General features: G+C 55.5%; 1 protein-coding gene across 1 annotated transcript; it reads left to right on the top strand.

Annotated features, from left to right (window-relative positions):
* On the top strand, positions 1–26,570 carry SSU72 (SSU72 homolog, RNA polymerase II CTD phosphatase). The gene is made up of 5 exons (XM_045475267.1): positions 1–350; positions 9,649–9,792; positions 23,685–23,824; positions 24,414–24,532; positions 26,066–26,570. Exons 1-5 carry the CDS (start codon positions 271–273, stop codon positions 26,165–26,167), a joined length of 585 nt encoding a protein of 194 aa, XP_045331223.1. The 5' UTR covers positions 1–270; the 3' UTR covers positions 26,168–26,570.
* The last annotated feature ends 85 nt before the right edge of the window (positions 26,571–26,655 follow it).

Raw genomic sequence — 26,655 nt, 5'->3', positions numbered from 1 at the left:
CCCGGAGCAGCGGAGCGCTCGCCGACGGCCCGGCGCCCGGGGGCGGGGTCTCCGCCTCCCCTGGCCGGGCGCTGAGGGCCCGCGCGAAACGCCGCTGGGGCGCCGCGCGCCCGCCCGCCCGCGCCGCGCGTCTCGACGCGTTACGTCGCGGCGCCGCCGCCTTGGCGTCATGACTTCCGGGCGCCGCGGCCGCCATCTTGCTCGCGCGGAAGCTCCGCGGCTGGGTGGGAGTCCCGGAGCCGGCGCGTCGCGGTCGGTGCGGCCGCCGCTATGCCGTCGTCGCCGCTGCGGGTGGCGGTGGTGTGCTCGAGCAACCAGAACCGGAGCATGGAGGCGCACAACATCCTCAGGTAGTTAGGGCCTCCGCCCTGGCCTAGCGCGCCCTGTCCGATGCCGGCCGACAGGCTGTTTCTCCGGCCTCGCGCGCGCTGCCCTGCCTGTGCTGGGCGGCGGCGGTCCCGGCCCCGGTTCCCGGCCCGTGCTGGGCGGCGGCCCCAGTCCCCGGTCCCGCAGGCCCGACGCCGGCGGCCGGGCAGGCGGTGCGCGGCGGCCGCCGGAGGACGCCGGGTGGGCCGCGCCGGGCTCGTTGGCTTCGGGGCCGAGCGCAGCGAGGAGTCGACGAGGCTCGTTGGTCCGCGCGGTACCCCCACAAGGTTTCCTAGCGTCGCGGGAGAATTCAGGTTCTGAGCCCAGAGGTTCCCGTTCGCGCAAACCTCCAAGCTCCCGGTAAAGCCAGATGCTTGATGCTGTTGCATCCACTTTGCACGTGTGTTTGTGCATCTGAAAATAGCCGATCTTCTGTAAGATTTTCATCGGTGGGGCGGTAAGTGCCAAGTCCAGGTGAGGGTCTAGGAGATGGTAGTGTCCTGACGACTGTCTCCAGGGGGTGTCGTCATTTGTCAGATCTGGAAAACGTACACAACGTAACCTCAGGATAAAGGAAGGCTTTAAAAAAAAAAAAAAAAAAGCCGCCTATTTTGTTAATTTTATGTATTTGTACTTTTGCCCCTGACTGTATTTTCGAGTCTCATGCCAAAAAATGCCCCTCTCCCCAAAGCCTCCAGTCAGTAATTTCTGCACTCCACGTGAATTCGCTTTTTGTGCGCTTGTAATCGACGTGTCAGCACTCTCTTTTGTGATCGTGGCGTTGTATGTATTTAATAAAAGTTTATTCCCGCTTGGTAATTTTTTTCGTTCAAAATCACTTGTTAAAACGTGAACTTGATCTCGCACACTACAGTTAAAGTTTGGTATACATTGTCAACTTTGGTAGTAAAGCAAAGTTGAAACCGCCTTTTCTCCCGGAAGTTTCCACAAGGGATAACAACAGTGCCTGCTCGTAGTTCTCACAGTGCAACTTTAACTCTCCCCAGTAACTTGGAAAACTTAGAATATCCTGCACCTTCTCCCGTTTCTTAACGAAGGTAGGAGTGTCAGGTGTCCAGGATCTGCTAATTAGAAGTTTAATTTTTTCTAATCTATGCCACACAGCCCACAGTATTCGCTTAATGTTTTTTGTTAGAGCATGGGATGCTTTGAACCTAACAATTCATTGTGAAGGTGGTTTTTCAGCTACAGCCTTTAAAACTGCGAACTTGTTTTAAAACCAGGAATGTGCTAGAATTAAGTTCAGAGCCATTAGATGTTTGGTGAGTTTGAGCAAAAGAATGTAAGGTTAACATTCCTGGAAGATTCCTCAAGGAAAATAAAATTTAATGTCCTGAGTTCTAAGAACGCATTATTTGGAGACCACCTCATTCTGCTGGTTCTGGCCGGTGATCTGCATAACAAAGTTGAGATGAAATGTAACAAAAGGAAAATGTTTTCTTAGTTACCTAAAGCAACTTTGTTAATGAAACCAGTTCCAAAAGTCTTGCCTGTCTGGTAACTTCCCTGAGACGGTCATCACAAGGCGACGCGCCCTTGTTTAGTTCAAAGCGGCGGTAGCGGCTCAGCACTGTGTCTCCTGTTTCCCCTGGAAATGGGGGTGCAGAAGAGCCCCTCCGAATAATCACCAAGAAGGAATTCTTATGTGTGTTTTTACCTGTTTTACTGTTAAAAGTTTACTCAAAAAGAGATTCAGAATGAGGATACAAGGAGGTAAGTTTAGGTAACCTGTGTTATTGATGTGAATGTGACATTAATTTAGACATGAATCTTTAGGGTCTAAAATACTTACATTTGGGGAATGTATTTCTTTGTTAGAAAGTAGTGTTTGTACAAACAAAGTTCTCCTTGTAAAAGATACAGAGAAGATGGAGACGATGGCGATGACTCAGAGGACCCTTTCCGTGTACCACCTTCTGGAAGTTTCTGTGTGCACAGACGCCTAAGAGATTAAAATGTTGTTTGGTAATTTCACATAATGTTTGATTTCGGTTCTTGTTTTGACGTATTGAATTTGAATACCTCTGTTCACATTGAGTAATGGCAGTGGTTACAAAATGAGGACACAGTAATCCAGAGGAATTCTGTGCAGCAATTAATTTTGTAGCCAGTTCCTCATTAGGAGACACTGGGGCTGTTTTCTGTCTTTCAGTCTTAAAACGTCAACATCCTTGTGCCGTATGAATATCTTTGCACAGTTTTCTGATTTCCTTGGCATGAATTCCTAGGGATAGAATTGCGAAGTCAAAAGATAGGCATATTGTACGTTTTCATATATTTTGCCAGACTGTCTTCCAGAAAAGTACCTGTTAGAGAATTCCCAGTTTCTCAATTTGGGTATTTCATTTTTTCATGCTGCTGGGGCAAAAGAGGATCTCCCCCCCTTCCTTTGGTTTTAAAATTGCTATTGAGATGAACCAACTTTTCATGCCATTTTCACTTTTGACAATTATTTGTGGTTTTCTGTTTGGATTATTTACAGGTTTTAAAAGCATCTTTAAGAAATTGATGTGGTGGTTTTGTTACCGCCTTAGAGCTTATGAACGTCAGGGCCTGGAAAGGGGGCATTTGTGAAAGCCTAGGAAAACGGCGTGATAAGTGAGAAAGGAAAACGGCAGCTCAGTTACAACCACCTGAGACGGCATAGTATCAGAAGGAATGCAGTGAATTGAACCTGCACAGTAGGTAGTTTTATTAGTGAAACCCTATTTTATTTTCTTCTTTATTTTTGCCCTATTGAAAATCAGTTTTGACTATTTTTGACAGCTCAAATATTGGTGGTAATAAACGTTGGCATTTTTAGTCACAGTGTTCCCTGGGGTGATCATTTTTGATCCTTTGAGACTAACTTGTTTCAGATACCAGTCCTGGGAGCGCTTTAGGTTCTTAGGAGTGTTTCCACAGAGGCTTCTGTTCTTTGTACACTGTAGATTGAGATTGCCCTTTGGGGTCAATTAATTTATTTTTTGTTCCAAACTGTCTCCTAGATGTCAGTGGCCATGTTGATTTTTTTAAATTTTCGTCTGTTTATTTTTTCAGACAGCACGAGCGCATGTACGTGAGTGCAAGCCAGGGAGGAGCAGAGAGGGAGAGAAATGCCAAGCAGACAGCTCATTGTTGGCACAGAGCGTGACGCGGGGCTCAGACTCACAAACCGTGAGATCGTGACCTAAGCCGAAACCAAGAGTCCGACACTTCACCAACTGAGCCACCCAGGCACCCTAAGGGCCATGTTGATTTTTAGGAAGCTCTCTGATGGTAGCCATTCAAAACAGATTTTAAGGATAGACTTATATATTGCTGAACTGAGTTCTCAATTTGCTTTTAGTCAAAGGCAGTGTGATTTGGGGAGGATGAGCAGAGAGGCTGCAGATGTGAAGGAAACCAGGTGGGGGTCAATCTCTTGAGCTCCTCTCTGCCAAGCGCTTTCTAAATGCCATTTGATTTCATCCTCGTAACTATTAGGAGGTCCACACTTAACACAGGTGAGGAGATGGAACCCAGCGCAGGAAGCCCTGGCTCACGAGGGACAGCAGGGATTTGGACACGAGGGCCTCTGGGTATAAACCGAGACTCTAGATGGGAAAATCATGGGCTAAAGAGGGGTCCCGGCTGAGGGGAGGACAATGGAATTGGCTGAGGCCCTGTGGTTTTCCGATTTGGGGTGAGGCAGTCAAGTCTTAGTGTCATGACTGGATCATGTGGGCCTCCGGCCACCCTGGGACAGGGGCAGTTAGACATCCTCTCCCAGATGGGACCGAGTCTCAGGCTGCCTGTGTTTATACCATAACAGCACACCCAGTTGTGCTAAATCCTCATTTCCAGTAGTCTCTTGTCCTTTACCAGGGAGGGATAGTCAGCTATGCAGCCTCTCTGGCTGTATCTTTTGATATTTTGGTTCTGAGCACACTTGAATGGAAACCATTTGGGACGGTGAGAGGATTTGAAATCACCTCTTTATGGCAGAGGATGGGGCGCCTGGTGGCTCAGTTGGTTAAGTCTGACTCTGGATTTCAGCTCAGGTCGTGATCTCATGGTTCGTGGGATTGAGTCCTGTGTGGGGCTCTGCGTGGAACCTGCTTGGGATTCTCTCCCCACAGCAGCCCCCCACCTACTTACGTGCACATGTTCTCTCTCAAAATAAATAAATGAACTTAAAGAGGGAGGTGCCTCCAGGGGAACACATGTGCCTTCATAGATTTTAAGGGACTGCGTTGTTTTTTGTCTTCAGGAGGCAGAACTGAAGTGAGGGTGATGGAGGAACGTAGATTTTTGTTTGAATACAAACATGGGTTCAGAACAGGGTAGACCAAGCATGGTAACCATTCTGAGAGCTAAAATATTCTTCCCTGCATAAAGGATCATCTTCAATCTTTTATAGGTGAAAACAGGAGGAGCCCAGAGCGGGGAATAGTTCAGCAGGCTCCCATCTATGAGGAACGCATTCTTGTTTAGGGCCAGTTAGTGTTGGAGCAGGAAAGCAGCTCATTGGTGGTCAGTTGTTGCTGGACCATCTGAAGTACCCGGTCTCGCGGGTCAGCTCTGCTGGCACTGTGCGGCGTGGGTGGGCAGGGACACGGGAGGCTGACAGGAACCAGCAGAGCAAGGTGGCCTGCCAGAAGCCGGGGTTGAGGAAAAGCAGCTGTGGAGGGAGGAACGCACGAGAAGGGGTGCTGATGCGGGGGGGGGCTAAACGTGATGGCTCACTTGTCGCAGGCCTGGCACGGTGATCTCACGCTTAGCCGTTCAGTTTTGTCATTGACCTTGTAGGACGGTAAGAGTAAGGTGTAAACCCTAGAAAATATTTACCGGAATGTGTTTTCAGCCAACATTTAGCAGACGGTGACGAATCTTCCTGGAGTGTTAACGTTCCAGAAGAGCTCATCTTGCAGTCTTTGTGCTGTGACACTGCAGGCAGGCATTCAGGTGCGATGCTTGTGAGCAGTTGATTTGTGTTCTGTACATATGAGGTCATCACATACTAGACGTCGGGCCGGTGAGCAGTGAGTGATGTGCCTGCGTGAAGGTGACCTGGGCCCATGCGTGCCTCGTGCCCTACTTAGACACAGGGTGTGCCTTCAGAAGGTTGGCGGTGGGTCTAGGGTTCCAGTCGTAGCCACAGCAATGCTTGACATTAGATTAATAACCATACTGTAGAAAACTTGGATGTTAGCTTATGATCCTTTTTGGTATTCATTTTAGCATCATTATTTTACCTTTAGCCATGGGATGATAATTGAAACAATTCGTTTCCCAAAATTTAACATTTTCTTTGATAGGTTCTTTGTGACAGGTTTTTTGATACTTGGGAAGACATTTGATAAAGGGTAGTTTAACATACAAAATAGTTGGTCCTTGAGACGAAGCTTCTTGGTTGTCAGGAATGTTTTTATGGCGTTCAGTTCTCTTATGTAAGGTCATTGTCACACCGCAGTGTTGTCACAGCACAAGATGGGCTGCTCTGTCACTTGCATCAGCTGAGAAGAAAGGGAGCTTCTGTTGCCAATTAGTCTTTTTGCCACTTGGGAACATTCTGTTGGGGGAAGACCAAGCCGCATTTCATTTTGTTTCAAAATACGCTGGATTGCCATTTCAGAAAGTCGGGGAGGGTGGGGAGGATGGGCCCCAGGCTGTTCCCAGTGGGGGCTGGCTTCCTCCATTCAGAGTCCCACCTGGCCCTTTGGGGATCCTGCAGTCACCCCCTCGGAAGCCTAGGGTATCTGCTTTCGCGGCTGTGGACAGACAAAAGTGGAAAATGTTCCATTTGGACACCTAATGCAAACCTCGAACCCCCCTGTGATGGAAGATGGGTAGAAGAGATAGGTGGGCCTGCCAGGTGGCGGCCCCAGCAGGATGGGGGACGTGAGTCCCTGCACCGAGGGGTGTCTGGTTGGAACCTCCTGGGAACTCAGTGGGCAGCTTTCAGGTGGCCTGCCTGGAGCACCCTGGGGTCCGGTCCAGGGTCTCTGCATCACGGGCTAGGATGTGAAGATCTTTGAGGTGCCCCGTCTTCCCGCTCTCCCCGATCCCCTCTGCTCCTGCCCCACAGCTTTCTCCACTGCTGTCCTCTCGCTGGCCTGTCTGTGCTGTGCACTGACTGTTTTCCCTGCTTTGTCGTCCCTCCGCCCGCCTCCTGACCTCCTGACCGGCTGAGAAGAGAGAGATGGGTCTGTTTTCATCACTGCTGTATCTATCCCCAGTGCACAGTAAGCTCCAGGAAACGTTGTTGCATCAAAATGGAATGATAAACCTGCCATTGGAAGTGGTGGTGGTTTTTCATCTTTTGAAACTTTAGTCGTGCCCTTGGGGGTCTTGTTTCTGTGGCTGATGTGGTTTCATAGCACACCTCCGTCCTTTCCCTTGCCGGCTAGAGATGCGGTGCCCGGGCCAGCAGATGCTGGGGATGTGAGTGGCCCAGCGCCCCCGGGCACTGGTGAGGGGTCGGTGGAGCTGGCTTACCGGCATCCCGGATACTTGTGACGCTTCCGGGAGCCTGCCTTTCCAGGAGCCACAGGGTAAACTCACAGGAGACTTGAGGCTTGGCATGGGTTCGCACCCCAACAAGGGGGGTTATGCCACTGGCCAGGGTTGGTCTCAGGAATCCCTCCCTCTTTCCTTCAGTGATGTGCATTTTCCACGTTGCATCAGGCTCTAAGCCGCTGGGGCATCCTGAGGACACTTCGGGGGAAGTGGCTCCGTGCTAAAACAGCAGGCTGCTTGTTGCGGGCAGTTCCTGACAGATTCGGGCTCACCGCTGTGTGCCCTCCAGGGCTCTGTGGCCACGACCTGCTCGCTCAGGACCCTCTTAAGGGGAATGGGACCCGCACGGAAGCAGGTGCCCGTGGACCTTCCTTGCTCGGAGATCAGCAGGTGGCTGGCGCCTGGGTAGCAGCTTGTCTCTGTCGGCTGTTGAGGTGGCCTTCATCGTGGGCGTGTCGGTGATCTGGCAGGAAGTACTTGATCCTACGTGATCTGAACTAGCGAGGAATCGGGTTCGGATTTGGGGTCTGCGTGTACCTCCTCAGGGCACATGAGTAGAGGTGTCTGTGTGTCCGTGCCGGTCACTCTCTGGTCACAGCACAGGGTGTGTTGGGGTTAAGTGTTGGAAATGTTGGTTGTCTTTAGGGTTTTAACGGTTCAGGTACGTGTGGGCCTTGGTTTGCTGATCATCGTGTTCTCTGTCGCGGGTGATGTCCTGGGGGCCTGCTTGCACAGCTCAGACTGGACTTCTAGGGACGCAGGCAGGTGACTCCACCCTTGCCAAACTCCCAGGACTCGGGTGAGGTGAGAGACAGAGTGTGAGTGGGGCAGGGGCAGAGAGAGAGGGAGACACAGAATGTGAAGCAGGCTCCATGCTGCCAGCACAGAGCCTGATGCGGGGCTTGAACTCATGACCTTGAAATCGTGACCTGAGCTGAAGTCAGACACTTAACCGACAGAGCCACCCAGGCCACCCCTGTTCCAACTCGATGCCCCGAGTAGGTACCGGCTGTTGAGGCTTCTCTTCCCTTGGGGACACAGCCCCTCCCAGGCCCCTGTGCCACCACAGTTGGGCATGTTTCCACTCTTTGATTTTTCTGTGAACAATTGCACCAGATTTTGTGCGGGTGGCGCCCTTCACCCTTTTCACAGCGGCAGTCGTGTCCCGCTGCGTGGAGGGACACGGGCTGGTTCTCGTCAGGGTTGCGGGGAGTGTCCTGCGGGCCGTTAGCAGATGTGTGCACGTAGCCCGCAGGGCGGACTTGCAGAGGGAAGTGTGTACGTTGGAGAGGGTGGGCGGTTTGTGCTTGACGGATGTCGGTGCCCTGTCCGGAGGCTCACAAGTCCTTGCAGCAGCGCCGTCTGAGGTTTTTCTCCCTTGTAAAACTGCTGTTCGTTCGCCGTCCGTCGGGTACTGTAGGTGCCAGGGACACGGCGGCAAGCAAGAGGGACCACGTCCTCACTGCGTGGCGCTGACCCCTGAGCAGACTCCCCGTCCTTCGTCTGATGCGTTTCTCTTGTGACGAGTGAGATGAAGCCGTTTCCTTCCTGTAACTTTCATGCCTGTGCCCTGCTCCTCTGGGTTATCTGCCTCCTCCTCTACGTCAGGGCATGCTCAGCCGCGGCCCTGTTGACATTCTGGCCTGGAGGACTGTCCTGTTCCCTGTCGGAGGCTTAGCGGCCTCCCTGCTACCTAGATACCGGCAGCACCTCCCAGTTGTAAACAAACAAAAATATCTCCAGACATAGTCGAACAGCCCAACTGCTAGAAAAGCCTGAGACCCTTCTTGCCAGGCGGGGCTTGCGCGAAGGATGTGGGAAACACACGTGCTCTCCCGAGGCCTGCAGCTGGGGAAGTCCCTTCAGATGCAGAAGGTTATGGTTTACAGATAGACAGCTATGATGAGAAGTCCCATTTATTGAGACGCTTTTAACACTTAAACTTTTTACTTTTACTCACCGTGAGTTTGGAAGCTTTCAAGTTCTCTGCCGACTGACTTTTGCACATGACCGCCACAGACCCGAGAGTGGTTACCAGTGGGGACAGAGCGTCGTGGGCCCTCATACCTCTGGTGGCTATTGTGAGAGGACCTCTGTCCCCGTGTGGGTTGTCACAGGGGCTGCGCTTCGTGTACATCCCCCGGTTGGTTAGGACACACGCTCGTCCCTTTCCTTATCTTTGATCCAGGTTACAAGAGTCTCCAGCACTTGGGGACTATCTGTTCTCGGCCCTCACAGCCGACACGGTGCTGCCGGCCGCCCCTGGGCTCTCGGTTCTGGTTTCCCGGCAAGCCCCACACCACAAGATGCTGGGGACGGGACGCGTGGCACTCCCCGTGGTAGAGTGTGCTGTTAAGTCCATGGGAGCCTCTCAGGAGTCAGGAGATAGGGGGCCTGTGAACCTGAACCCTCTACAGAGGTCAGGGTAGTGGTCAGGCATCAGGAATGTTCCAGAAGAAATCTTCTCTAACCCTGCATGTCTGGCAGGCCCCTGAGGGTCAGAAAGTTTCTAGAGGGACGTGGTATACAGCCGTGGTGCTCAGACGCCACCTTGTAACTGGGTTGAGACCCTCTGTCTTCCGTCCGGGTGGGCTTCATCCAGATTCGCGCAGTATGCTGCAGGATTGCTGACGGTTTGTGCATACGAGGCCAAAAGTTACAGATGTAAAAGCGTGTTCTGTAGCATCAGCAGTCACTCTGTTTCCCATGTCCTATCCCTTAGTTTGAGAGGTTTGTGTCTTAATCCAACTGTGATTCTCTCTCTCCTTCTGTGTCTTTCAGCAAACGGGGATTCAGTGTCCGGTCCTTTGGAACAGGAACCCACGTGAAGCTCCCAGGACCAGCACCGGACAAGCCAAATGTTTATGATTTCAAAACTACATACGACCAGATGTACAATGATCTCCTTAGGAAGGACAAAGAACTGTATCCCAGTGGGCTGCCCCTTTACAAACCCCATGTGCTGGTCTCTGGCAGGTGTAATCTGTGACGTGTACGTCACTCTGACCTCCGGTTTAGGGGCGTCCGTGAGGTGGGCACGTAGTGGCCGCCTCCGTGGGGCGTGTGGAGTCCCCCCACACGCGGTGCAGAAGCGGACACGTAGGGTGTGCAGGCGGAAGCGTGGAGCGCACCTTGACAGAGTCGAGGAAAGTTCCGATTTAACATTAAGCAGAACAGCTTAGATGAGGAAAGCGGAAACCACAGAATTAAGTTGCTTTTCTCACTGCAGGGCTGCCCACCGCTGTCCTCTGCAGGTAGGTAGGCGTGTGCGTGGGTGTGCGTGTGTGCGCGCGTGTGTGAGCGCGGTGTGCACTGATGCGTATGTAGACAGGCCGCTTCACACATCTCTGCCACGTTTCCACAGGGTCAGATTAGTAGGAGGGCCAGGTTTGCTACCGAGGGAAGCATGTCAGAAGCAGATAATCCGAGAGAACTTCATTTCATTCCAAGAAGAGGCAAAACAGACAGGATCTGCTACTTAAGACTCATGTGAAAGAAAAGGTATTTTTTAAATAGGTTTTATGAACGTGACCTCCGGCTGTGCAGTGGTGAAGATCATTGTTGCCTGGCTTTTGTCCAGGGCGCTTCATGATCACCCTGTGCTGCTTTAAAACTTCGGGGCCTGCCTTGTTACGGTGAGTGATTTATAGTTTTCAGGATGGAGCCCAGACATGTCCCAAGTGCAAGGAATATAAACACCAGACGGAGAACTTTGTCTTCGTGTCGGTGCTCTTACAATTTTTAATAAACTATAAATGTTTTTTTTGTAAATCTGTAGATTAATTAGTTAGCTGGAGTGTGGCTCCACGTGTCATTCTAGCAAAGTGTAAAACTGGACCCTGACGGTTATTCCGTCTGCCCCCTGTGCTCTCCTTCCTCACCTACAATGAGAACGTTCTTAGAGGGCACTGAGGCCACAGTGCCATAGCCTGGCACGTGGGGCTGTCTGTGAGTCGCTGTGGATGGTGGGTCACCTGTGACGCACCGCTCCCAGGAGTCCAGGACACGCGGTGCAGTGGACCCGGCGTCTTCCTGGGAAGTCCTGCGTGCCCCCTTTCTCAGAAGCCCAGAGCCTGCTCTGGGAAGAGACCCCGAGGATTTCCAGTGAGCTGTGCCCCGGTCCCTGCATTGCAGTGACGTGCTCTGCTTGTGTCCTTGGGCCAAGAAAGAAGGCTGGGCTCTGGCTCACCGAGAGCAGCGTCTCAGAAAGGCCTTTCTCCCTGAACTTCGCCCTTGCGTTGAGAGCTGGTCTTCAGTCTTGCAGAGAAGTGTTGACCACAGCCCCTTTACCCTGGAAAAACCTTTGACCTTAAGTCCAGGTTTTTGTAGCTTGTTATAAACTCTCCATGTGTCGTTAGGCTTATCTTGAGACTCTGTTTTTGAAGATTACTCTTCAGCTGGCACCATTCATCTTTAAAACTCTTATGTTCACGAGGGAAATGAAATCAGAGAATATTTATTTGTTCGTACTCCCGTAATCATTACAGATTAGGCCTTCTGACCATGGAGTTGACCATGATCCTCCTGTTTCTAGGAACAGGCAGCATGTAACCACATTTTAAAAAGACCAGAATGAGAGGGTTTGGAGTAGGAGGGTTGATGTGATGTCCTGGCAGTTCTGAACGAAAGAGCAGAGACCAGCTGCTCAGAATTCAGAATCTCCTCTGTAGGCTGATTTTGTACAGAGGCACAGTCTCTCCACAAAGCATCCAGTCCAGGAGACAGCCACACGTGTGTGCCTTTGCTGCATTGTGGGGAGGGTGTGGCTGGGAGGGACGTGGCGGTTCCAACTGTCACTGCACTATTTGCCTCCTGAGACCCTGCATGGGAAGGTCATCTTCACAGACCTCCCCTTTTGATTGCCCCTCGTGAGGCTCTGGGAGGGACACCTTTGTCGATTTATTATTCACTTCTCTTGGGTGGGATCTCTGTCCTTTAGGAAGGGGGTTGTACTTGGTTAGCTCGCCCAAGTACAGCCCTTGGCCAGTAAAGGAGGGACACGTGATCCAGGGGTTCCCCGTGGACACTGGCAAGACTCAGGACAGGGGCGTCAGTCTTCGTGCATGAAGGGAACAGGGAAGGAGGCGATGGCGGAGGATCAGCTGTGTGTTGGGGTCAGACACCGGGCTTGGGAGGGGCCCTGATAACACGGGAGGGGATACTTGGCCGGTAACGGGGCACATCCAGCTGCAGGCGGCCTGCCGCTTTGGTTGCTTCCCCCCATTGGCTTTTGTGCGCAGATAAGAGCTAAAAAGCCAGATCTGTAGCCTAGACTGCCAGGGCTCTTACGGAAGTGACGGTTAGAACCTGCTGTGGGGAGCTGGAAGGTATTTTAGGATGTAACCCACAGATAAAACACCACATTCAGTACATGCTCGAATTTTCAAGGGAGAGAATGACTGGACGGGAGAAAAATGGCACATGGTGAGCAGAGCTGGGAGGTGAGGCCGAGTGGCCCAGTGGCCTGGGTTGGGCGCCCTATGGGTGTGCGTGCACAGCGCTCCTGAGGCAGAGTCAGGACTCCGTGCTGAGCGCGGGGCTCTCGCTAAGTTTTGGCTGGCAGGCCTGCTAGTGTGAAAGCACTTTATAGGTAGGTGGTTTTCTCTGAGCGGGGTGGGCCTCGAGGGGTTGGGGGCCTCTTGCCTGTGGCTCCCGGTGATGCTTGAGCGGCCAAGCCCTGGTCTGCTGTCCCTGTAGGACCTGCCGTGGGAGGTGCAGCAGGGCAGGGGCGTGAGGTGGGATACAGACCTTGTTCAGCTAACCCTAAACTAGTCCATAAAGCTGGACTGGTCTGGTCACCAGTTTCCTGTGGGAATTATCTACCAATAGTACTGGGAGTCAAGTTTACAGAAGAGTTTTGTGGTCAGAGAATCCATGCAGCACATGAAGCTCACGGTCTTGTGGGCCTTCGTGTACTTCATGGGGCCGTGCAACCATCACCGCGGTAATCGTGGACCGTTTTTCACCGCCCCCCCCCCCCCAGCGTCCCCCGCCCCTGGCACCCACCGGCTACCTTCTGTCCAGACACTTCATCCAAGTGGAGTCCTGGGCCTTGTGCCCTTTTGTAATGGGCTCCACCCCTCAGCATGTCCTCGAGGCTCGTGGGGCCTGTATCCAACTGTCCATTTTTAGACATGATTTTTTTTTCCCCTCTTTTAACCTTAAGTTTTGTCTTCCTTTGCCCTGGAGTTATTTTGAATATGGAGCAGCTTTAAAGTTAGGGTTTCGCCCTGTGGGCTTGAGCACGGCTCCAGGGCTGGAGTGGGGCAGGCTTGGAGGCTCGCTCTCGCACTTGCCCCCACGGCATTTCCTGGGGGGGTGGGGGGGGGGTGAAGAGCCCTGGGCCTGCCTGGAGCACCTCTCCTGAACTGGAAGTAGCTTCTGCGACCATAGCGGATCACTGGACCCGGTGGAGGGGAGGGCTGCAGTGTCCTCCTCGGGCCTGAGAGTTTTGTGCGTTCAAATTAGTGCCTGTTTAAAACCTTTGAGTAGCTACATGCTTTGTGAACTACAAAATCACTTAAAATCACTTGTCTTTAAAAGCAAGTCAGTGTGTGGCTCTAAATATAGTCAATGACATTTTTAACTGGAGACCAGTTGCCCCCTAAACATGGATTTGAAATGCAAATGGAACTATCACTTCCTGGATCCTGGATCCGCCATATTCTTCTCATTTTTCTCCATCTTTTGTAATTACCTTCTGGGGTTAGCTTTTTTTTAACCGTTTGTTCCTTTTCATCCTCATTTGCACTGTCTTTTAGGCCTTGGGTTAATTCATGTGTACAGTTGACCCCAAACAGCATGAGTTGAAATTGCCCAGGTCCACTGGTGCGCAGAGTTTTCTCGATAAATACAGTACGGTGCTGTAAGTGTATTTTCTCTGCCTTGTGATTTTCTTACATTTTTCTCTAGCTCCTTTGTTCTAAGAATACAGTATATGATACATACAGAATATGTGTTAATTGACTGTGTTCCCAGTGAGGCTTCTGGTCAGAAGCGGACTGTTAGTAGTTAAGTTCTTGGAGGGTCCCGAGTTATACTTGAATATTTGCCTGCAGGGAGCACCCCTCACCGCCCCCCCCCCCACCCATGTGGTTCCAGAGGCCACTGTACAGCCCGTTCTTTACTGTGTACTTGTCTTGGGGTAAAAGGTGAAAATAAAAATGATCTCTAAGATCGTAAATCCCCACAGCCTCCTGACCTCTGTCTTGGGTCCGAGGTCGGTGGACACGGGAGCTCAAGAGGGGCTCTGTCCTCCCTGAGGCCCTGTTGCTGGGTGACAGGGCCTCTACCCTTTTCCAGAAGCTTGTGGTCTGGGTCTCCCCAGGCTCTTGTGTCCAGCTCAGCTGAGCCCGGTGGGGAGGAGGGGGGTGCCCGCCTGCCGGTCCCGTCGCGGGAACGGTTCCCGCAGCTCCGGCCAGAGCTTTCTCGTGCCTGCCCCGGGCCCGGCTCCACTGTCGGATGAGCGCGCTCACCTGGCTGGTGGTCCCCGGCTGCCCCCTGGCTCGCTGTGCTCGAGGCGCGCCAAGGCTCTCTTCGCTTCTGCTGCGTTGCACCTTGTCTCATTTCATGCTGGTTGGCAGCTCTTTAAAGTAGTTTTTAAGTAGTTTTTGAAAACAGTGTTTGTTTAACAAATGTCTGCTTCTTAAGCCAAACACTGATTTCTAGAGAAACTCTGCTCTAGCGTTGCTGGTATCTAAGCTTTCAGGTCTTAGAAAAGCACTCGTGCTTGACGTTTACAGATGAGGAGCCGGAACAGCCACCTCCGTGTCGGAGAGTGTGTGCCACCTCGGCTGGGGTAGCTGCCAGGGGTCGCTTGCGTGTCTGGGCATGACAGAGCCAACACTGACCTCGCCCGCTGCTTCCAGAGCTCACCCAGGGCTGAGGGCAGGCCTGGTCTCCCCAGCCTGCGGGAGGTGATTTGCTGATGCCGGGCGTATAAACCCAAGGGTGGTCAGAGGACATTGTAGACTGGCCTGAACTGGCCGCCGAGCCTCGTGTTGGGCCAGCAGTTAGGTTGGATGCTGGTGGCTCGGGAGCTGACGTTGACATTTCCTCCGGGGGTTCCCAGGTTCTCATTTGTGCAGCCTGTATGCTCCGGAAAAACCGCTCTGATTTCCGAGTTGAATTTCTTCATATGAAAGAAGTCCCAACTCAAAAGCTTTTGATGTGGTGGTTCTGAGTATGGTCCCAGGGTCCCAGTGCTCCCTACGGCCCTTCCCGAAGACCCCATGCTTAAAGCTTACCTTTCTCCCTCTCCCCGAAGTGTGGAGAGGGCTCTGGCAGAGGCTCCCCTGCCCACCGTTCTCAGTCCTCCCTCTGACGGCTGACAGGCTGTTTGAATGCTTTTGAAGACGCCCCAAACCTGCCCTTTCCCCCAGAGCACTGGGCGCACCCTCTCCGGCTGGCTTTTCTCCCTCACAGGATGGGGAGGAAGGGGGACAGTTAGAACCGCCAGGTGCGGTAGGTCGCCGTGAGGCCCGTGGGGACCAGACCCCGGGGGCCCAGGGAGGCCGCCGTGTCCCACTCCAGCCTGATAACCTGCTGCCTAAAGAGCAGCCACAAGAAACCCCTTGCTTCCGTGCTGCTTCAGTGCTTTGCCCTGAGAACATGGGCTCAGGGTGTCTCCTGTATCCGTGTGGGTGAGGGGTGGTCTGGGTTCCCACGTGTGCTGCTCTCCTGGGGCCTTTCCTCTTAGTCCTCAGCTTGGTAGCACTTGGCGTGCTCCGTGATTCCTCCGTGTGGTTCCCTTTGGCCTTTCTCCCCTGAATCGAAACTCCGAGATGGTGTGGCCCGTGGCACGTAGCCAGTGCTGGACAGTGGGAATCCAGGTGAGCCACCACGAGCTCGGATGGGGGGCGGGGGCCGGATGGGCACATGGGAATGGGCCTCTTCCCCGGGCTGGGGAGCCTGCCCGGGCCTTGACCAGGAGGAAGTGCGGGGTCAGGGAGGGCTCCAGGGAGACAGCTAGGCTGAGCAGCAGACGGAGGTCTGGGGTCCCGGGGGTCCCTGCGGCATCAGTCTGGCTTTCCCACCAGCCTTGGGGGTGGAGTGCCCCCTGAGGGAGCCCCGAGTGCAGACACTGGTCCGGCGGCGCCCACCTTGGTACTGACCACTAGCTGGAGCTGTGCGGCAGGAGAGCTCATGCACACGCAGGGCCTGAGGCCCCAAGCTGTCGTCGGCAGATGCCCGGGCCCTCTGGCCAAGAGGGGCTCCCAGTGGGCGTGTGGCCTCTAAAACAAGGGACTTATCAGGGTGGCTCTGAGGACACATCCTGAAGGGCAGGCAACAGCTGCCATCAGCACCCTCGAGGAGGGCCTGCTCCCTGCCCCGGCCTCTGAGCAGGTGTGAGCGGCGAGTTCTGCCAGGATGGCCCCCTGGATTGCAGGTCACCTGGAAGCTTTGGAATCCTTTCTGCTTTTCCCCGATGCGTCCCTGTCCCGGCCCCGCTCCGAGCATGCTGGGCATCACCATTACCCTCCAGAGTAAGATTTCCAAGTCTGGGAAAAGCATCCCCACCAGGCCTTGTTGCGTGCAGTTCTGGGCGCGTCCCAGTTGGTGGGGGACGCTCAGTGAGGCCTCTCTCCAGAGGCCTCTGCACAGCTTGCTTCTCTGCTGGCGGTGAGCCTCGCCGTCGGCCCTCCCGTGGCCACGGCTGTTTTCCCCGCTGGCTGTTTTCTTCGAGGCCTGTGGACCCGGCTGCTCTCGATCCCCACGAGGAGCGCTGCTGGGGGCAGGTGCGCGGCTGTGCAGTGAACACTGGCCTCCTCCCTCGGCAGACGTTTCGACGCTCTAGAAGCTGAGTGCTCAACGGGGGTGGGGGCGGTTTCAGCTTGGTGACCACCGTGGGCTTTGTCTACCCATCGTGTCCTGTTCCTGCTTTGGGCTTTTTTCTTCTGCGATTCTTAAATTTTGTGATAAAACAGGGTTTTTTTTTTAAGGGTTTATTTTTTTTTTTATTTTATTTTTTTTATGACGTTTGTTTTTGAGAGAGGGAGAGAGCGAATCCAGGCTCGGCTCTGCACTGCCTGCAGCAAGCCCAACGCGGGGCCTGAACTCCCAAACCGTGAGCTCGTTATCTGAGCCCAAGTCGGACGCTCAACCGACTGAGCCACCCGGCCACCCTCAACTATTTTTTTCTTAGCTCACTAAATAACTAGAGTTTCCGTGAGGAAGAGGGATCGTTTTACTTCTCCTTGTACTCATTCACAGAAGTGTCGGCCGTCGAGAGTAACAGCCCTTGCTCAGCCTGTGGGACGCTGCCTTCTGATGGCAAAGCCCCGCGTGTCACGGATGTAGGTGGTCAACGCAGGCGGCCCAGAGAGCAGGGTGTCTGCTGTTCGTGCTGCTGGGCTCAGCCCTCCTGTCTCCACGGCACACCTGGGATTTAGTCCGGTTGGGAACCACTTATGTAAACTAGACGTGATGATAGTCTAATTCATAATTTTAAAACTTTTTCTTAAAAAAGGGTCAGAAAGTAAGTTAATTTTCACTAAAATGCCCCGTCCTAGGGCTCAGCTTTTTGCGTTGAGGTTGAAATTTGTATAAAATTAAGCAGCTGGGGGAGGTATGTGTCTGTGCCTGGCCGGCTTGGTCGATGGAGCATGTGACTCCATCTCGGGTCGCAGGGTCCAGCCCCTCGTAGGGCTTGGAGCCTACTGTTAGAACACACACACTCACGAAGACTGAAGATATTTTTCCCACTGTAATTTTATTTATCTGGCCAAGTTATTTAAATTTGTTTTCTGAACTTCCTCAAATTTAAGTGGATGTGGTGGTTTAACCTGTTTGGACAAGTGGTCTCGTCTCTTCTCCCTTCTCTCTTCTCTCTTCTCCCTTCTCCCTTCCCTTCTCTTCTCTTCTCTTCCCTTCCCTTCCCTTCCCTTCCCTTCCCTTCCCTTCCCTTCCCTTCCCTTCCCTTCCCTTCTCTTCTCTTCTCTTCTCTTCTCTTCTCCTCTTCTCTTCTCTTCTCTGTCTTTCCTGTGTATTTATTGAGAGAGAGAGAGAGAGAGAAGGCAAGCAGGGAGGGGCAGAGAGGGAATCCCAAGCAGGCTCCGTGCTGGCAGTGCAGAGCCGGACGTAGGGCTTGATCTGACGAACTGTGAGATCATGACCTGAGCTGAAACCAAGAGTTGGACGCTCAACTGACTGACCTAGGCGCCCCCGTCATCTCTTTATTACGTAAAAGCCTCCTACGAAGCGCTAAAGTTTAATCATGCTGGACAGCGTGTTATGGTGGACCTTTGTCGTCTGTTCACTTGAAGCCGACTCTGGGTGGCCAGGGGTGAGGCCCACGCATTCGCTAAAGCCGGGAGCAGCCTGGGGTGGGGGGTGGGGGCGGTCGGTGACCTCACTGCCCCCACCTCCAGGTTTCTGAGGAGGTGGCATGGCCCGCACGATGGAAGAATTGTCGTGCCAGTGCTGCATTTTGTAAGCCCCCTTTAAAGGGGGTGTTGCCTTTGAAGAAACGAGAGGATGTAACCCTTCCCTCCGTAGTGTCTCTGCCCCTTTGTGCAGGGCCGCCGAGGCCAGGTGTGGGGCGGCAGCCGCTCCAGAAGCCGAGTGCCAGGGTAGTTCCGACAGCATCCTTCTGCGCTGAGTAAACCAACAGGATGTGAGCCGCACCATCCCCCCCGAACTGGAAACTTCCCCAGTGAGTTGTGGGGAGGCCATTGGTACCCCTGGGCTGTGGCGGCCCGTGTGTGCCGGGTGAGCTCGCCTGGCAGGTGCCAGCTGTACTCAGGGACGCTCTGACTCATGTGCCCCAGGAGCCGGGTGTAAATGTCTCCGCGGCTGGCACGCTCAGTGTGACTCCTGACGCAGGTCTCTCCACGCGCGCTGCTGGTTGAGCCCAGCAAGGGCGACCCTGCCGCGGCTGTGGGATTCTGAGCCTTGTGGTGGGCGCCTCCGCTTTGGCGCGCCTGCCGTGTGCCCTGCTGTCCCATGTCCCCACTTAGCGCATTTGCACTGTGGGGCTGCAGGTTGGGCCTCCCGGGAGGCCTCTGGTCCCCGCACTCAGAACGTGCTACCCCAGAGGCCTGTTCTCGTTTTCTTTATCTTTCACGTAAGTAACACCTATTCCTAAGAACAGTGCCAGTGACCTCTCCTGGTGGGTTCTTGGGAGCTGTGTTCTCTGGGGGGTGCTGTGTGTACAGCCCCCCGTTGCCACCTGTGTGTCTGCAGGACCCGGTGCTCAGTATTCTGTTTGTGGACGTGGTCATTGGACATTAAGTTACCCTGAGGGCTCCCCACGGAGACAGAAGTGCTCCTGACCTGCTTCCTCCGCAGGCCAGCGGCTCTTGGGTTTGTGTTTTGAAAGAGGCCTTAAACTAAACCCTGGAGGTTTTGTTCTAACGTTATCTAGGATCCAGGGAAACCCTGCGGCGTCTGGCCCTGGGTATGTGAGGCCGACAGCCACGTCACTGTGGCTCCCGGGGCAGGGAGGGCACCAGCCCGTGCATTCAGCAAATGCGAGACCTCGCTGGCCACAGGCCTCAGTTGGTGCTGATTTGAAGTTGAAGGCAGAAATGCCACCACATAATCCTGAATTTGAACTGAGCTCTTGAATGCTCTCTGAGATGGGTGGGGAGGCTCATTCCCTGCCTGTTCCCTAGGTGCGTTGAGGGGAGCAGGCACCTGAGAGGCTCCAGCTGCACGGTGGGGGCGCCCAGACGCCTCTCCCCACTTCTGACAGGTCACACACTCCAAAGGAAAGTCCCCGGGGGCAGGAGGGGTGCCCAGGGGGTTCTCGAGGGCAGCAGAGAGGAGGGCTGCCAACTGGGAGTTCTAACTTCCTGGGCCAGGGAGTCGTCCCTCGTGGTGGATTTGGCGTCAGGATATTACCCTGGGCTTCCTGGAAGCATGGCCCTGCTGATTTTAACACTGTGCTCTGTCCCCGTGCCTTTCAGGGGGTTTTCAGAAGCCCCAGTCCTCTCCCGGGGCATGGCTGGCTGTCTTCCGGCTTGGGAGCATGGACCTGGGCTCGGCCAGGCGGTGGGCCTTTTCCTCACCATCACCCACCCCCATGCTGAGCACCTGTGGTGGCCCAGACCCTGCGGCGGGGGGGTGGGGGGGGGTGCGGTGCTTGGGCATTTCTGAGCTGAGCTGCCTTTGAGGGTCTTTCCCCAGAGGGGACTGGGGTCCCCACTTGAAAATTCTCGCTCCGTATCTTATGTTTGCATATAATCAACCCTAGATGCAGGGTTTAAAAAGATGAGCAGGTTCTCTAGGTGTGGTCCCCGCTTGGGGAGCCTTAACTATGGAGGGTTTGGGTTTACATCCAAGGCCAGCAAGTGGAAAGACCTGAACTAAGTATGGTAGTGTTGGGGACCAGAGCAGGTGTTGACAGGGGTCTGGTCACCCATCGTCTCAGCGGGGCATCCTCTGTTAACACAGCCTGAGCAGTGGAACCAGGGCCTGATCCAGCCGCCTGGGGTGTGCTAACCCCCACGGGGGGGTGGAAGGGGAGCCCAGTGCACCCCTGCCTGGGTCAACTGGCCCAGGCCCCCCCCGCCCCAAGGTGAAGGTTCTGACTTGGCCTGGTTGCTAGCCTCTGGGATCCACGGGCACTCTGGGGCCAGCATGCCCCGCCTCTCACCGGGGTTTGTCTTGATTACGTTTGGTTGGTGATATTTGTGGGGAAACGAGCCTTGGGCTGTGCTTCCCCGTCCTTGGCAAGAGCCTCTGTTCGGCTGGGGAGCAGGGACGCTGGCGCCTGGTGGCAGCCTGGTGAGGGTGTGGAGCGTGAGGCTCCCCTGGGACGTCCGTGGCCTTGGTGAGCGAGCGTCAGGCCCTCGTGCTCCTGCGGCGCCTTTCCCGTGCGAGCTCTGCAGATGGCTCGTCCCCTGTCACTTGTCTTTAGCGTAAACCTCCGCCTTCCCTCCGTCCTTCATGGAAACCTCTCTGTTTGAGCCAGGGTTCCGCAGGTGCTCCGAGGGGCACAGGCCTTGCTCTGTGGCAGTCCCTGGCTCCCTCCATCCCCTCCCTCACCCTCTTCACGGGGCAGCAAGTTGTGCTTCCCCTGGGGCTGTGAGGGTCTAACTCGGGGGGCCCAGGGTACACGTCCACAAAATGGCTGTGGAAGCCCTTGTCTTTGGGAAATCACTGGAGAGAGAAAAGAGTTCGGCTAAACCTCTTTAGGTTAAACCTAGCATTGGAAAAGTTGCTTTGAATCAGAACGAGAGCCGTGTGGCTCTGCTCTCAGGGAGAGCCTAGATCCCTCAAAGGGCGGCCCCTTGAGGCAAGGCTGGCCCCAGGCCCCCGGGGCTCCCGCCGGGCTTGGTGTGGTCTCTGCAGTGTTTTGCCGTGCGCATTTCAACTTTGCAGAGAAGACGAGTTATCGCGGCTTCCCTGTTCCTTCTCTCATTGCCTTGCTCTCTTTCTGGGGACAGTCTCCCATCCTGTATCCCATGGGCTTCCCCTGAGTCTCGTTTGGCCTGCATGCTGAGGTTTACATAACAGCTTGAAAGAGCACGTGCTATGCGCTGGTGCTGGCGAGGTCTAAGTCGTCTGCTAGTTGAGACCCCAGAGTGTCTGAAGAGGACCCTTCCTTTTGTACTTCCTGTGATGTGACCAGAACACCAGGTCCTTCCCCGGGGGAAGGCGGGGGGGGGGGGCGAGGGGGGGGGCGGGGAACCTGCTGCCTTCACCTGTTGCAGGTGAGAGCGGTGAAGACAACTGCCTTCTGAAGGCCAGGAGCGAGGCGACAAGGCCCTCAGCCGGGAGTGCGCGGTGGCTCCTCGCGTCACACCACGCTGCTCAGCAGGTGGGAGCCTCGCTGCGGGTCCACATTGTGCCACAAGAGCGAGAGGGCGTAACCGGCTTCATCCCCAGCAACTTGGCCTTCTGGAAAGATCTCGGGGTTCACTTGGAGGCGGAAGCTTCATTAGGAGCCTCCCCGTTTATCCCAGGGCGCTTCCGGTCAGGGTGCTGGGGAGAGTGGCAGCCCGCATGCCACGTCCCATGTCCCCACCCCCCCGGGAACCCGTTTCCCAGCTGGACAAGGGAGCTCGTCTCTTCTGAGGGCGAGACTCTGGCCTGCTGCTGTCCCATCCCTGGAGATGCCTTCCTGCCTCTGGGAGTTGGCTGGCCCCTTACTAAGCTGGTGGCCGCTTCCAGGCCCCCGTCGCTGCCAGCCACAGGAGAACTGTGTGTCGTGGGGGGTCTGACGGTGCTGCCTCCTTCCAGAAGCAGGGCCCTCTGCTGACCTCTGCTTTGGCCTCGCTGTGCCCAGATAAGTTTTTCAGCGGGGCCTCTCTCTGCTCCTCCACATCCTGTCCCTGTCCCTGTCCCGGGCCACTGTGACTTGGAGAAGCAGGTGGGTTTGTGGTCAGTCTTCAGAGGCTCGTGCCCAACCCGGCCTTGCGTCTCTGGTGTTTGCCAGAAAACGGTCCAGAAAGGCCACCGTCACTCTTCCCTTGGACACTAATGAAGGTTAGGGTTTAATCCCTGAACGAGGCATTTTTCTCCTTACAGGAATCATTTCATCTGTTCCTCTTCTCTGTAAGTAATTGAGGCTGAAGTAAAGGAGGAACGGTTTCACGAGGCCTTAGCGCTGCAGGCCCCAATGAGGGGTCTTCCCTGAGCGCCTGGTGGCCACCTGTCCCCAGGGGCTGGGAGCCTCAAGCTTCAGCCTCGCCCGAGACAGGTGTGTGTCTGAGGACACACAGGACACAGTCGGGCGCTGTGGTCTTCACCCTGCCGGCAGGGGCGCGGGGGAGCGAGACCATGGGCCGCCCCGGTCGCCTGAGCCGCCTCTGTCCGCCCTGCACCAGCGGGTGGGCCTTCCCGAAGCCGTTTCTTTACGCTGGACTTCGGTGCCGAGCGTGTGAAGGGCCGGGTGCTGAAAGGCCTCCGAGTGGCAGCACAGCCGGCTGGGGGGGCAGGAGGGGCTGCGGGCCCAGCCCAGGGGCGCACACGGGGGTTCGGCGGCCTGGCAGCTGACGGGTGTCTTTTCAATGTAAGACTCGACACGGGCCACTCACAGATGTTCTAGAAGCTCTTTCCACTATCCAAAGAGGTAGGAAATGTATTTTGAGTAATAGGAGATTAAATTGCCCTAACTTAAAATCTGGGGGAGCCCTAAAATGTATCACTCAGAAGTCCTCCAGCAGCTAATCTGTCGCGTAAACAGAATTAAAGATGCTTATTCCCAGCTGTCTGGAATGCCCTTTAGTGATAACCATGGACCTCATCTTTGGGGACTTTGTCCCTGTCTCTTGAGGTGGTGAACCCTATCCCTGGGGTCACTGGGTTGGGTCGGGTGTGGCCCTGTCTGGAGGGTCCCCTGTGAGGTGCTTGCCCCTCCTGCGGGGCCTGGGCCACCTTCTATTTTCAGTTGGTCCCCTGCTTCCCCCCTCCCCCACCCCACCCCCTAGCCTCCTCCATGCTTCCCTTTCTCTGGTGGGTTTCCAGACTTTTTTCTTTTTTTTTTTTTTTAAACTGCTGCAACTGAGCCAGACCTGGGACTGGCTTTGTCTTTGCTGAAGGGCTTGTGCTCAGTGTGAGTGATTGCAGAGTTGCCGGGGGTGAGTCAAAAAGCAGGTTGTGGACACTAGGTCTCTGCTGTCTAGGAAAGGTTGGTCTGAAGGGCTGCCGGGTGTAGGGCAAGCGCGTCCCCCACCCGGCTTGTCTTCCGCAGGACTCCGGGGACTGGCCTGGTCCACCCTAAAACGGCCTCAGCCCCTCCGTGGCTCTGCTGCACCTGCCAGGAAGGGGTCCAGCAGCTCTGCTGTTGCAGACGCGGAGGTGCTGGGCTGGGCTGTAGGCGCTCCCAGCTTTACTACAAGTCTTTAAGGTTCCTTGACTCCGGCGCTTAGCTATACGCAGAACGGCATTTTACATATGTTGGACAGAAACAAGAGAATCAAGCCCCGGCCAGAAAGGTTCCAGAACTGCAGAGACCTGTTCGATCTGATCCTCACCTGCGAAGAGAGGGTGTACGACCAGGTGGTGGAGGGTAAGGATGCAGGCTGGGCGCGCACCGCACACCTGCTGGCCATCTGCCCGTCACGGCCTCGGGGGCCCCCCTGGCTGTGAAGCAGAGTCGGTCCCCAGACGGCCAGGCTGCCCTGCGCACGGCTCGCGCTTCCCGGCCCGGGGCGTGGCGCGGGGTTCCTGTGGCTCCTGTGGGCAGGGGAGAGCGGTCAAGGCCACGGTGGGGTGGATGGGGCCCTCCCTCCTCCTCGGCCCCCAGCCTGCATGCCGAGGGTGGAGGTGGGGGTGGGAGGTGGTGGCCTTCGGGTGGCCACGTTCGTCAGAGCAGACCCACCTGTGTGTTGGCTGACAGTATCGTGCGGGTTTTAAGTCTTTTGGGCACATGACGAGCATGTGCGAAGCAGAGGAACCAGGGGCCTGGTGCTCGGCAAGTGGGACCACGTGGCCAGCTCGTTGAGGATGACCGTCGCCGGGTCTCCTTGAGTCACACCATGTCTGGCGTGCAAGTGCTCGGGCCTGGCTTGTTACCCAGAGGCCAGAGGCAGGGAGCGCGTCGGCCCCCTCGCACGCTGGTCCTGAAGCCTCTGACCACTGTGTCTCGTCCCTGTTAGATCTGAACTCCAGAGAGCAGGAGACCTGCCAGCCGGTGCACGTGATCAACGTGGACATCCAGGATAACCACGAAGAGGCCACGCTGGGGGCGTTCCTCATCTGCGAGCTGTGCCAGTGTGTGAGTACCCTGTGCCCTCCTGTCCCCTGCTCTGGCCCAGGAGTCCAGGTCTGCCTGACCCAGGGCCCCAAGGAGCAGTCTCTGCCAGAGGGACTTGACCAGGGCCACCTTCTCCTGACACACACGGGTTTTACCAGGAAAGTGGCTATCACGTGATTCGGATTCACGTTCGGGTTATTTTCAAATGTTAAAGTAGGTGCAGAGGCGCCCACAGATCTGTGGATCAACCACATGGCTCTGGCTTAAAAACTTGCCTCTGTGCCTTTCGTTGGGTTGATGGAGGCGCGGTGCCCTGCTCCACGTCCGGCTTCTGCGGAGATGGCCGTGCGTGCCCACCAAGACCCGTCTGCCGAAACCTGGCTGACGTCGAAGGGAGCCTGGGGCCCTCAGAGGTGCCGTCAGAGCTCTGTGGACGCGGTGGGTCCTCCTCTCTTGACCCTCAGGACCTGTCAGTCCTTGGCCTGCCCGAGTGGCCCCGGGCAAACCTCCCTTGAGTGGAAAACCCCAGGGACTTTTGCAGCCACTGTGTAGCTGTGCTCAGAGCAAGACCTTCCCTCTCAGATGTGACAAAAGGACTGACCCAAGCAGAGACCCATGCGCCTCGTCCTGTCCTCTGCCCGCAAGCTCTGCGTTTAGGTCAGCTGGCTAGGAGTGGCCGAAATGAGGGAAACAAGTGGCTTAACCAAGAAGCCAGAGACAGGCAGGCCCGGACTGTTTTGCTGTGAGGGCCCAGGCCCTGGTGTCTTGTTCCACACAGCCAGCCTCTGTTCCCAGCATGGCCATCGTGCGAGACAAAGGGCTGAAGGGGAGCGCGTGGCCCAGAAGCTGCGCGTGCGCTTTCCGTTCGGGTCACCCGACGAGAGGCGAGGTACAGGGGGTCTCTTCATGTCGGAGAGGCGCTGTCTTCATGTCGGAGAGGCGCTGCTTACAGGCCGAGGCTTGGGCCGGTGAGCGGCCTCGGCCACTGTGCGGCCCGTGCCGGCCCCGGGCCACCCTTGGGCTGTCCGCCAGCAGCACCTATTTCTTCCAGGAAGGGTCTCCACCAGGGGACGTCTGGCCTTCTCTGCTAACAGCTCTGGCTGTCACAACTGGGAGGGACCATAGTGGCAGCCGGCGGGGGGGGGGGGGGGGGGGGGGCGGGGGACGCCACAGATGTCCCAACACCCTGCCGTGCACGTGACGCCACCGATGCAGAGCACGGGCTGGCTTTGGGCAAGTGACCGAGCCTTTACGGAATGGGGACAGCGGAGGCGGCGAAGGTCCCCAGTCCATGTACTTGGGACATCAGTGGGCAGGCCTCCTGCGGTCAGAGCCCGGCCCCTTCCCGGGTGGGCTACAGCAGGCAGAGGCCGGGGACTGCCCGAACCCTCTGTCCTCAGGCTCCCGCGGGGGTGGGTGCCAGCGAGTCTCCAGAGCACAGGTCAGCACCCGGTCGGGGCACGGGCGGCTGGGTGCGCGGCACCCCCCCGCCCCCCACTCCTGGGGCCATCGCCCACCTCTGCACCCGCTCAGGCGGCCTGTGCCTCCCCCCAGATTCAGCACACAGAGGACATGGAGAACGAGATCGACGAGCTGCTACAGGAATTCGAGGAGAAGAGCGGCCGAGCCTTCCTGCACACGGTCTGCTTCTACTGAGCCGCCCGCCCTCCTGAAGCCGACTTTCTGAGCTTCCTTTTGTTAATACTTTTCCTCCCTGATACCTGTTTTTACTTTAAGGTATTCTGCTGGCGGACAGCAGCAGTGCCCAGTGAACTGTACATACAAAATGAGAAGATACACAGACACCAGATTAAACCAAATTCTTTTCTTTCCCACTTCTCCTTATGAGTGGGATGTCAATTAGGAAGTTTTCTTTCTTTAACCAAAAATGTAAACAACGGTTTATAGTACATTTTCCCCATACATTTGTGGCTCTCATTGTGGTTCCTCCCCTGTGCCCCCCAGACTTGCTGGAATGTGCAGATAACCTGAATGAAGCCGTGCACTCTGTCTCACTAGGAGAGAACCTGCAATCGTCCAATAAATAGATGCTGCTGCCTTTGCCTTGTCCTCAGTTGCCCACCTGGCCTGCCGGGGGTGTGGGGGTTGGGGGGGGGGGGACAGGGGGCGCTCTGGGACCTGTG

The sequence above is a fragment of the Leopardus geoffroyi genome, chromosome C1 (genome assembly GCF_018350155.1).
Source record: "Leopardus geoffroyi isolate Oge1 chromosome C1, O.geoffroyi_Oge1_pat1.0, whole genome shotgun sequence".
Lineage (NCBI taxonomy): Eukaryota > Metazoa > Chordata > Mammalia > Carnivora > Felidae > Leopardus > Leopardus geoffroyi.
This window is presented reverse-complemented; position numbering and strand designations above follow the sequence as displayed.

Excerpts from the sequence above, each read along its gene's own strand:
- SSU72 (XM_045475267.1), top strand. The coding sequence starts at position 271 with ATGCCGTCGTCGCCGCTGCGGGTGGCGGTGGTGTGCTCGAGCAACCAG. Across the intron at positions 23,825-24,413 it reads GTACGACCAGGTGGTGGAGG|ATCTGAACTCCAGAGAGCAG; the intron begins GTAAGGATGCAG and ends CGTCCCTGTTAG. Across the intron at positions 24,533-26,065 it reads TCTGCGAGCTGTGCCAGTGT|ATTCAGCACACAGAGGACAT; the intron begins GTGAGTACCCTG and ends GCCTCCCCCCAG.